The sequence below is a fragment of the Patella vulgata genome, chromosome 6 (genome assembly GCF_932274485.2).
Source record: "Patella vulgata chromosome 6, xgPatVulg1.2, whole genome shotgun sequence".
In the NCBI taxonomy this organism is placed as follows: domain Eukaryota; kingdom Metazoa; phylum Mollusca; class Gastropoda; family Patellidae; genus Patella; species Patella vulgata.
The window spans coordinates 15,431,825-15,444,726 of record NC_065884.2 but is presented as its reverse complement, the minus strand read 5'-3'; the positions used below and the strand labels follow the sequence as shown (position 1 = coordinate 15,444,726).

At 33.0% G+C, this 12,902-nt stretch overlaps 1 protein-coding gene across 4 annotated transcripts in view; it reads left to right on the top strand.

The window, feature by feature from the left end:
* LOC126823849 (protein BCL9 homolog) overlaps positions 1-12,902 on the top strand; it is a 123,853-nt gene that overhangs the window by 69,938 nt on the left and 41,013 nt on the right. For 3 of the 4 annotated variants that reach the window (XM_050552877.1, XM_050552878.1, XM_050552879.1), the window contains one exon: positions 10,121-10,175. In XM_050552877.1, the coding sequence (XP_050408834.1) occupies positions 10,121-10,175 (55 nt within the window). Of the gene's footprint in view, positions 1-3,451; positions 3,654-10,120; positions 10,176-12,902 lie in introns of those variants that run through there. The other variant, XM_050552880.2, reaches the window with a different exon arrangement.

Sequence of the window (12,902 nt, the reverse complement as noted above, 5' to 3'; positions counted from 1 at the left end):
ACAGGATTTATTCTATTCAAATCAGTTTTATTTGAATCTTGAGATTTATTTGAATTCTGAACAATCCCTGACACATTCCAGGAGTCATTTTTTCTGAGACTAACAAGTTTTATTTTATTGATATGCAGATTACATTGGACTAAAATAATCCTTTGTATTTATGATCTTTAATCAGATAAAATGTGATAAAGACTCGAGGGGTGAGGGGGTGGGCATGGATGGGATAAGAATTGGTCAAAATAAGCCCACCCCCTCTTTGACCTTTTTCAATATAAAACCTTTAACACTGAACCAAGGCCACACACAACAACAACCACTTATGGCATAATCCTTTAACTTTTGATTGCCTAACTTTATCAAATATTTTAATTCAGAACATATTTCATATGTTTCTACATTTTCTAACCTCAGAGGCTCCTATGTTTGATTTCGAATTTTAGATTAAGTTTATATGTACTGTATCTGGGAAACATGAAAACAAACGGTGGAACCTTCAGAGTTTATTTGCTTCAATATGACAAAAATTGTGGTTTGTTGAGACAGCTTAGATAAATTAACTAACAAGTTGAACATGAATCAAAAAAAAAGCAAGTTGTACATGCAACCCATTTAAATTATGTTTAGTTTTTACTAGTTTTTCCCTCCTTTTCTGTGGTACAAAACAATCAAGTCTGTGTAAAAATTCTTCAAGTGAGGATTTGAATAAAACCTGTATGACAAACAATGTGGCTATGAGCATACATTTAACTATTTGCGGTGATGGATGGAGTGAATCTAGTGTATATTTAATTGACACAATGCACAGTTAGTCTCGGAACTCCTACAAAACACACATGTTTGTATGTATATTGTTTAGAACTTGTACAGAAAGTGATTGTATTAATTTATTTATATTGCTGGTATTGTTCTTGACCTGTTATTGTTTATGTGAGGCTATTGTTTAACGATGTTTTACCTACCTGTAGTTAAATCTGCAAATTGTATTTACTCTGTTCGTTTTGCACTTTTACGATAAACTAGGGCTAAATATACAAAATCATTCAATTTAATGACATCTTTTATCAGCTTGTAGTTAAAGAGAAATTTTATTTATTTTTTGTGCACTTTAATGTTAAAGTCATCCTCGGTATCCCCAGTGGTCTCATTCCGTTCTACTCCACTATACCCTGGACTCATCCATGGGATATTCACGTATTCAAATTATCTGCCCTTGATCGTAACTTGATTCTATGAACCAACAAAAAAATAGTTTACAAACCAGTCTTAGCCTCATTGCTTACGTTCACAACAATATGGTGGCTTGTTTGTTGCAACAAGATGAGAGTTACTTCCCTTTGCCAACTTCCTGTATTTAACGTTTTTTTTGATTGGTTGTTAAAAATAGCACAGTCATCAAGGGAAGGTAATCCAGGGTCTAGTGGAGTGGAACGGAATGAGACCACTGGGGATACTGATGATGGGCTAAAGTATGAGTAGAAACCTACTTCTGTTAATCAGTGATTGAAAATATATTAACAAAATCGTTCAATTTAATGACATCTTTTACCCAGCTGTTGTCGAAACTGAAATTGTACATGTATTTACTTTGTTTGTTGTGCATCTTAAGTTTAAAGTACGACAAGAATCCTAATTGAATGTATATTCTTATAACCATCATCATTAACAGAACCATTCAATTTTCTTCACTAATTAATCAATACTGATCCATTAGCATTGTTTTGTGAAGAGAAGAAACCAGACTTGAAATTCTTGGGAACTTTCTCATGCAACATTGGGATAGGACCTTGGACGTCCTGATTAATGGGCCAATACCGTTAGAACATTTAACCACAAGAGAGAGAGAGAGAAATGGGGTTTAACGTCCACTCGACACAAACTAGGTCATTTTTGGACTAACATATGGTTTAATTTTATTTACATAATTCGCTTGCGCGTAGGGGTCTTTAGCAGTGGGAGGAAACCGGAGGACCCGGAGAAAACCCACAAGGTTGGACAGGCGACCCTACTCCTTGCCACGTACAACCGGGGATTCGAAACCACGCCAGTCGCCTCAATGACAGACTGTATGATACAGCGCGCGCACGCTAACCATTCAGCCATCTAACCCCCCTATTTAACCACAAACGTTAATATGCTGTTGATTCAACAGTGGAACAACGTTTAATAAGGTGGAAAATCCTGTCTAATTCATTAACATATTACATCATGCAGCAAAAAAATAAACACTATATATCATATTTACAATAATGCTTATTTCCCAAATGAGTTTGGGGGGATGGATGGTCGAGTGCATTAAATCATAAGGTCATAAGATTCCCCGTTTGTACCTGACAAGGAGTAACATCCCCTGTCCAACCTCGTGGGTTTTTTCCAGGTCCTCCAACTTGCTCCCACTTCTAAAGACCCCAACAGGCAAGCGAATTATTGAAATAAAATTGAAGCATGTGTTTGTCCCGAATTGACCTAGTTTGTGTCGAGTGGACGTTAAACCACATTTCTCTCTCTCCACGAAAGTATTGTCAGTAAAAAATTTTTTCTTTTTTATCAAAATGTTCAATAAATTTATCAAAATGTTCAAAAAATTTATCAAAATGTTCAATAAATTTATCAATTTGTTTAATAAATTTATCAAAATGTTCAATAAATTTATCAAAATTGTAAGTAAATTGTGGTTTTCTAATTGAAATGGGGCTTTGTCCATCCTTCTGTCCCAATTTTGTTCCCAGAGCATATCTCATAAACTGTTAAAAAAAGAATTAATAAAACATTGTACACACATCAAGTGATTATAGTAGTTGTACTTTGTGCTAATTAGAAGTTTTCTCAGATTTAATCACTTCTTTTGTTTCCATGGAAACAAATTTGACTTTGTTTTTAATGCATAAGGGCATAGAATAGTGAATTTACTATTTTACTATCCTATTTATTTAAATAAAAAAAAGTTTCCACTCCATGTAGATCTATGATATGTTTTAGCAAATGAAATTGACATCTGCAGTAGTCATGTTTTCCAAAAAAAACACTCCAACCTAGTGGGTTTTCCCTGGGTCCTTCAGTTTCATCCCACTGCTAAAGACCCCCACGCGCAAGCCAATTATTGAAATAAAATTGAACCATATGTTAGTTCCGAAATTACCTAGTTTGTGTTGAGTAGACGTTGAACCCCATTTCTCTCTCTCACTCTCCCAAAAGAAACAGCAATATTTTATCTCCAATTGTCCAGTACCCATTTTGATCAATAGGGTATGTAAAACTAAGGAATGAAAAGTGTATTGAAGAAAGCAAAAAATCTATTTTCAAGGGAATTTCAATCTGTCAAATATAATCATTTGGATAATGGAGACATGCAGAGTTGTTTCCCCTTAAGAGGCTATTGACGGCTAAGTGAAGAGGGAGTTTGTGGCAAGTAGTTTGGTATCAAGAAACGATAGCACTACATAACAGTATTGATCTGCCTATTATCAGCTGAACAGTCGGCTCCTGCCAGCGGAAAATAATACTATTTGCTCACAATCTTTCTGCTTGGGTGTTTCTGATAAACAGAAGGCAGGTTTCGATGTAATAAGATTTCATCCATGTTATAGTGGAAGTGAAGTGACTTGTCTTTTGGTGTTTATTTATCGTCGGGTGGTACCGTAGTCAGTTGTTATAAGGTAGGTTTTTTTTCTCCCTCTCTTGTTTTCAATGTATTATCAGATAATTCACACAGACTGTTAATATCGATAGCGTGTCGACTACTCGATGATTATGATTTTGTGTTTGGCTAGGGTTTAAATTGACGGGTCTTTATTAAAGCTATCACTGCTCTTGTCTATTGACAGCTTGGTGGTTACGTCTTCACGCTTCAATGAATCTCTCAACCATGCAATATCAACTGTCATTTCGAGCCCGGCTATTATCAGTATTGGAGCCCGAAGATAAGTTCGGTATAAGATTAGCTCATTTTCGACTTTTGGTATTAACAAATCAATAAACTATTGGATATTGTTGTTCGACTTGTATTTGCCTCCGAGCTAGTATCATTGAGTGTAAATTGTGTTTTCATATATGTACATCTTGAGGCTTAGATATTCTATCAGACGTCAAATAATTAGATTGGTATTCGCCAAGAATTGATGGGTTGAATATGAAGATAAAAAGATAAATAAGTGAAAGGATAATTTTTTGATTTTTATATGTTTTTGTGTCATGATTGAAAAATGTTGTTAAGTGAACAAAAAACAACAAAAATGAGTCTGGATTGAATAATTTTGTTAAACAAACAAGCTTGTATTTTTTTTTACAAAAAAGAATATGGATGTTACATAAGAGAGAGAAATGGGGTTTAACGTCCACTCGACACAGATTATGTCATTTCAGGACTAACTTATGGTTAAATTTTATTTCAATGATTCAGGAAAGGCAACCTTACTCCTTGTCACGTATAACCGGGGATTCGAAACACGCTAGTTGACTCAATGACAGGCCTTATGATACAGCGCACACGTGTTACCATTCGGCCATCCACCCCCCCTTACAGAAGAGAACAAAATAAGAATTTAAGACAAATATGTAGAGAACTGAAATGTAAGTCCAGATGATGGGTGTCATGCCTGAAGCAGGTTATTCATACTTTATTTAAGCAATCGATTTTATCAATCTTTTGGTTTAAACAATATATTTTTTGAAAATAATTACAAATAACCTGACAGGGGTAATAGTCTAAAGGATACAAAAACAAGAAAAATGTTTATAGATATCACTTCCTGATATGGCTGTTAATATAGAAGTGAGAATGCATTAATAGGTAGTAGGTGGAACTTTTATACTAAATAATACTAAGAACTAAAATAAAGTTAACTCAAAATAAGAATGAATAGTTGGTGACGGAGCTCTTATTTCAGCCATATTTACCAGTCTTGACTGACAGACGGTGAAGATTTTCTATCTCAATCAATTAACGTTGTCATAAAAATTATAACTTTGGAATACAATACAGTTAAATTTAGTTTGGTCTAAATATTAAGGCCAACTACAGATTACATCAAATGTCACAAGATGTAAACCCTTATCCTAACCCTAACCAACAATCTTGTCAACAATCCTGTGACCTTGATGAAATAATCTTGTGGCCTTGGTGAAATTTGCAGTTGACCTTAACATTTAGACCTGACAGTTAAATTTGGAGTTTATTATATATAAAAATTAGGATTATGCTAAAAATTGTGATATTCTTCAAAAATAAGATCTTCCTTATCTGTAGTATTGCAAATCAAAAACTCACTGATTAGCAGTGTTTAAAATGGTAGATAGTAGGTCAGAAAATATTTTATGTATTCCAGGGAGTGGTGGAGTGGGATGTGCTATTGATTATAAAAGAATCTATTTAGGAGTTCACTAACAAATTATTGTTGTATGGTTTTCTTGTTCGTTAATTATTCAATTTAAAAGACAAATATAGAACACAGAAAGTTTTTGGTTTAGTGACCTTTTTTCTTAATTAATAGAGTTTGGAAAACAAAAAGGATCCTGGGGTGAGATGTCATCAGGAGTTTAAAAGCAGATTTTAGAATTTTCATAAAATAACTCTATCCAGCACATGTTGCAAAATATAACCAAAACACTGTGAATCAGATTTTATTTTATTCCTCATCGATAATTTTATTTATTTTGCGGTATATGCTAATTTAACTCTAAAAAATAACTCTACCCAGCACATGTTGCAAAATATAACCAAACGACTGTGAATCAGATTTTAATTTATTCCTCATCGATAATTTTATTTATTTTGTGGTATATGCTAATTTAACTCCACAAAATAACTCTATCCAGCATGTGTTGTGAAATATATCTAGAACACCGTTAATCAGATTTTAATTTATTTCTCTTCAATGAGTTTTATTTATCTTGCGTTATATGCCAATTTCTATTGATATGTGATATATTGTGTTGTTCATTATTATTTAATACATCACTACGTTAAAAGGTTTTTTTCATATAGGATTGGAATTCCTGCTTTAAGTTTCGCTCCTTGTTGCCTTAGTAAAAATCAATAGAACAAATAAGTAATTTATAAGCCATGTAGGCAATTTAACCTGATATAATTGTCAATTAACTGTTTTTCATAAATGGTTTTAGTAGGTAGACTAGTTGTTTTATTTGTCATCTTGTGTTTTCTATTCACAACTCTGTATTCCCGATGTTTCACCGTTGAATAGGATGCAATAGAAAGAGTTGATTATGTCAAAATGGTTTTCATGTGATTTGTACATGCACATACATGTATCCGGAGACTTTACTAATTTTTCCACTTGATCAGGTTTAATCGAACCTCTTTGATTTAGGTCAAAATTATGTATTGACCTTTGTAAATGATGGCCTGGCAAGGAAAAGGGCCAAGTCATTTAGATTGGATGAAAAACAGAATTATGTATTGACCTTTGTTATGATGCTGTGATAATGATGGCCTGGAAAGGAAAAATGTCTAGTTGTATGGAGGGTATGAAAAACCTGGTGTCTTGTGTCAATACCAATGTGCACATTCAAGAATTTGATGAAGAGTAGGGTAAAGTTTACGGTATGCTCACTCCATGGCATAAGTCGTCATCCCTCAAATAACGAAGTGAGACTTTAATTGGATCCGACAAGAAAATATAGAAATATGAGAATCCTAATAAGTAATGATATATTTTATTTCTGAAATTACTTTTATGTCAACACTCTTTTTACTCATTTCTCATAAAACAAATCCCCCCCATGTTTGTAAAAATTGTAATTACTGTATCCGTGTCTCTTCTTACTAGAAATGTGTAGGAATTGAAAGGTCATATTAATTATTATTGGATATGTAATTTTTATAGTGGAGAGCAGTTAATTTAGGCCACACCAAATTGATTTTCAGTTCTGCAGGAACACCTGTCAAAATTTTCCGTCTTACTTCTTCAGGAAAAAGCTAATATGTACATGACTGTTCTTTTCAAAAACTTTTAGTTCCAAATTTTTTAGTTTTGAAATTTAAACAAAACATTTTTCACATGATTCAAGTGGCTATTTAATTATCAAGATCCAGAAGAACAGAAAATCTAATTGGTTTGGCCTTAGAGGGTAGTGTTACAGATATTAACCTACATGTATAAATGCCCTCTGATGGATGTCTATTTATATTCTCTTAAATGGTGGTGGGTGGTAGAGCAGGTTGTGGCATTCGGTTAGGACTGTGGACTAACAGCTAATGTAGGGGGTTACACGTGGTCGAAAGGTTTAATGTGTGCACTTTTTCAAACCACTTGTCTTCAACAAAGAAGTCCTTATGATGTCATCTGCTTAGAAAGTAAATTGATAGTATTTTATTTCCTTTAAGGCATAACATTATAAATGTATAATGTTATGAATTATGAAGTTGAAGGAGAACTTTAAAGCCTATGATAATCATTTGAATATTTCACAGCTTTATCCACACTAAAATGTACTCAAACAGATTATTTAACATTTAATTTAAAAGGCAAAACCAAAATATCAGCTGTAGATAACCCCTAGGATTGGTTTCAGATTTTACTTAAGACTTATAAGAGGTGGCACTGGCTTGTGTAACTACATAAAAAAATTGTAAAACAACACTTTTTATGAGAAAAGTGTCACAGTCGTGTGCTTTATCCTTTATCATCAATTGGTGGGATGGGATGGGCATTCAAAGCGTGAGATAATGATATAGACTGTGATATCACAATTAATGCTTTGCATCAATGAAATTGAATCACAATGGTATCCTATTAATTCATAATGAAAATTGACGTCAAATGGGGTGTTGGATTTCTCTGTTTAAAAAGCTCATTGTGTATGTATACCTACAATTTGAAGACGAGGATGACATTATGCAAAAATTAAAAAAATTTCAGACATTCATAACATACCGAACAGTACTAAACCATTTTCAGGCTGATATTCTTTTTATAGACTAAACTTTCACAATATTGTAGTTTTGCAAGGGACTCAATATCCCTCAAATGAAAATCAGTGGCTTTGATATTCTGTTGCTCTCTCTCGCTCTCTTATGGGCGAAAGTATCTTTATTGTGGACTGCTAAATTATTCACTTTTCCTGCAGTCTCTAAGGTTGGTCATGGATGCATTGTACAGAATTCACAGTTCATTCAAACTTGCATCTTTCAGCTTATTAATTTAAGATGTTCATGACCACAGGATCACCTTAATCCCAGGTATATTGTAATCTACATGTGAATCTGCCAATAATCAGAGAGTGGAACTGTACTCAGAATATGCATGTATCCAGTGTCAAAATTGTGGTTTTAAATGCCAAATAAACAGCAGTAATATGATCTATGTAATTATGGTGGTAGAGGGAAGAAGACTTGGTTACTTTTCACTGTTATTCTTGGCTCTGTTCTCATCACATCAATATCACCTTGTATTTGTATTTCAAATTATTACCAGATTATACAACAGTATGTTCGCTCTATTAATATAGTCTACCATAAAACAGACAGTTCCCTCCCTCTTCCTCTCCTGATATGTGGGGTGGCATCGGGCAATATGTTGATGTAGTTTATTACAAATTTAACATCCAATACATTATTTATGATATTATTATGGGGCAATTTCCAAAGGGGCACATGTTATAGATACAGGGCGGATTGTTACAGGAATATTTTATGGAATGTCATTTCAGTCCTATTTACCAGTTTTGAGATAGTGACATTAAACTTAATTGACTTAAAGAATTTACCTGTGAGTCAATTGATTCATATTGCGCTAAAATGACGCATCAAGACTTAAATTGTTTTATTTTATTAGGGGATAAAGGAATCAATGAGGCATTAATGAGTACACATCCCAGCAGTGTAGATATTAATTGAGGAATACACATGTCTACTATGAATGGCATTTAGTGATTTTTTGGGAGGTCTATTTTTTGTGACTTTCGAGTCAAAAGGTCTCAATTAATTATGAATGGATTTGAATTAAATTTCTCTAAGTTTTAATAGCTTAAGTACATATAATTTTGTTATGATCATTTTATGTGCTCTTAAAAAAAATGTCAGTGAAATATGTCTAAAATTGATGAGCTGGTATAACTTTATCTCAAGATGACAAAACATTTGAAACATTTATTTCCATATCAAAGTTACTTTCTAGCACTGTCTCTTTGAAAATGATATGTTATGACAATATTTTGAAATCGTTTTATTACATCTAAATGAAAAACATTAATGTCTTTTGGATAGTAATTTACGAGTATACCATTTCGAAAAAGTGTCTACAATTCAATCTCCAGGTATTCATTTATTATGCTGTATTGTGAATCAATCAACACGACTCCTACATGTTTTTTTTTTAAACAGATTTTTATAACCTTTTCATACCACCAATTGATATGAACTTTGATAAATCTAAACGCGTGGTGTATGAGCACGTCTCGTATGTTTTTCTGCAAGACTTTGATAATTGTAATATTGTGAAACCTGTTATTACGTATTGATATCTTAAAGATTATTGCACAAGATTCCTCTGACCTTTGGCGACATTGATTTTTAAGAAACCCCAACAACGTCTACTGTGGTTTTCTTTGTCATATATTATTTTGATGGAGCTTCAATCTATTTATGAGCAGTTGATTCCCTATCTGTTGCTGTTAATTTAATCCGCTCTAATTTCTAAGAATTCAGCATAATTAAACCTTTGTCATATATTTTGCTTGAGCTTCAACTGATTTATAAGCAGTTGATTCCCTATTGTTGCTGTTAATTTAATCCACAATAATTAAAACTTATTTTTATCTTTATGGTGTTAATATTTGCAATTTGATATCAGTTTATTTGTTGAATTATGTTCTCTGTGGAGTTAAATTTTTTAGCCTCATCATGATTTATGGTTGAGACAGCCAATTACGTGTACAATAGTTGTTTGGTTGTAAAGAAGGCGTTTAACATCCTATATAAAAAAAAGATTTAAAAAATGTTTATTGGGATATTGCTAAAATTGTCTTTTTTTTTAAAATGAAAATATCGTGCTAATCTGTCATGTGGTAAATTTGTGGATTTTTAAGCATCAGGATCTCACTTGTCATCAAGGAATGTGTGCAGATTAGTTGAAAATATAATGATTTTATTTTTTGTCTCTTTCAGAGGGCTGTATCAGTGGGTCAAGATGCATTTAGTAATACATTTTGGTACTTTAATGGTGAGTAGATTTTTATTTGAATAAGGCCATGCCAATTTGATTTTCTGTTCTTAGGGAACACCTGTAAAAAATGTCCTTCTTTGGGAAAAACACTTATTTGAAAACCCAAAAGTACTTGGTGGTGCTGTTCAACAGCTTTTAGTTCCAGTTCTTTTAGTTCTGTAATTTTAAACAAAACATCTTTCATGTGATTCAAGTGGCTATTTAATTATCAAGATCCAGAAAAACAGAAAATCTTATTGGTTTGGCCTAATCAGACTAACATAGCTGACTTCCCATACTGGTGTCATCTTCATCAAGTTATGGTTTAGATAGTTTTCTGATGAAATAATCTTTTAGATTGTAAATCTTGCAATAGCACTCTCCCTCTATATGATGACACAATTGTTCTCCATCTGAACAACTGGAACTGACTTCCTTGTCAGCCATCAGAGCTCAGACTGGCCTTCATTTTTTTCCCGCCAAAATGGATGATAATTTTTATATAAAAAAAAAAGGTTCATATTTTTTCCCGCCAACTGAAATATTTTATCGGCCAAAAATGTGTTATTTTTGTTGATTTTATTCTATTTGCCAGTGTACAGCACAATATATTTTCAGTAGACCTATTTACACGTCAGATCTCATTCGAGGATTGCAAATTTTCTATAAATGTATGTTTTGCATGTACAATAGGCCTCTTGTCATTTTCAGGTACCGTAAAGGTATCAAAATCTGAATCCCTGATAGAATGACATCGGTTTCGTTATATATGTATATGAGATGCTTAGAATTATACTTTTAGAGCATTTTGGCGACAAATGGCGAACTGTTTTCTCGCTCAAGAATCGAAGCTATTCAACCAGTTCTTAAGTTTCCGACCAGTGATGATAATATAATTTAATATAATAATATCCGATAGACATGCTTGTATATTTTACATGCCGTATGAAGCCACAGTAAACAAAATTCAACTACAAAATATTTCATTCTCTTCGAAAAGAACTGTCGGCCATTTTTGTTAAAGACGAAACGAAACATCAAATAATCACCGCTTGGATTAATCATTAGGAGTAAATAATGACTTGAGATAGGCTTTATATATATCATTGGCAATTATCAATCAACTAATCATTAATCTAAGACAATTGATTATATTTACTCATTGACGTGATCCGGATTATCAACCAGTTGATTAATTTATAGAATCCGACGCCACGTGATTGACACTCAATGTAATTGTAATGGTTAATCTAGAATAAATACGATTAGAATTTTAAGATTTTTTTCCGCCAGTTCTCAAAAAGAATCACCAGTACCGCAAAACATTATCGCCAAAATCAAATTTTAATCGTCACTTTCATATTTTTATCGCAAATTGCGACTTTGGCGACCAACATTGGTGTTGTGATCTTACCAGGAAAAGATGGGCTTCTGATATCCAATATTTAAGACAAAATAAACATTTTACCATTGGTACATGAATCGTGTACCATAATGCGTTTCAGCACAATTTGTAACAAAGGACTCGAATAACGTGTCAAATGGTGACACCATATTCTTATTTTATCTAGAGAGCATGCGCAATAAATACTATCGGTGTAAACAGGAATAACCAGACGCCAGAGATTGCCATTCTATTGAGACTTCTGGCGTATTTCGCCGAACATAACTGATTAGAAATTATAGTAAAAATGGAAACAATTGGATGTAACTCAGTTTATATATTTTCATATTACATCATTATATGCGTATCGACCCATTTGTGTCAATTTCTAGGTCAAAAATATTAGCGATTTAGCTCCTTTAAACAATGAGAACATATGTACATTAATAAGATAGAAAAAGAGATAGAAATTTACACATTAAAAATATATATGTATATATATATATAACTGGATATGACTTCCTTGTCAGCCATACTAACATTACACCTGTCAGGTGCGTACTGGGCTTGATAAAAACCCCGAAGGTTCTTCTTACCTGATGATTTAAAAAAATCCTTACCTAATGGAATTCGATGAGGCGTAGGTGTGCAGAAACACAGTTATTAAGGCAAAATTTCCCTCATAACACGCTGTAAAGCCTATGCCTATCTTCATTAGCTCAGCTGGTGCAGAAAAATAGGGCATTAAACCCCATTTCATTTCATTTATTGACTATTTTTACAATGCACATACAGCTTTATAGGATTTATCAGTTCTCTGTGTGATAGATTCTCTTCTCCATTCTATTCTCTATTCAATAATGTTCGGTCTGTTTCTGCTCATTCTCAATTTGTGTTTGATTTGTCCCCAAAGCAGACGATTCACTCTAACTAACATTCTTTCATCACAGAAAGCATTCTGAATGCCTCCATTTTTATTTTATGGTAGAACAAGTTTTAAGTAGATACAGGGAGAAACTAGGTGTAATGGTTTTGTGAGTCACAGTAAATCAATTGAACTATTAATATACCAAGCGATTGGTCAAGAAATAAAGGTTGAACAAGGGCAGACAGAGTCAGGACGAGGGCCTCTGAGGATCAGTAAAAGCACCATAAACACAGTTTCTCTCGTCCAACCTTTTCTCTCATCTAAGTATATAGCATAATATTTCTTAGATGATCCAATTTAGATTTACTCCAAAGTTTAGAGAATTGTTACTTATTTCATGTAACGGACAATTACTTCTCTCTATGTAATCACTTGATTATACTGTAAGTGAGACTTCATTATTACAGTTGATTAGATAAAGTAAGAATTGAAG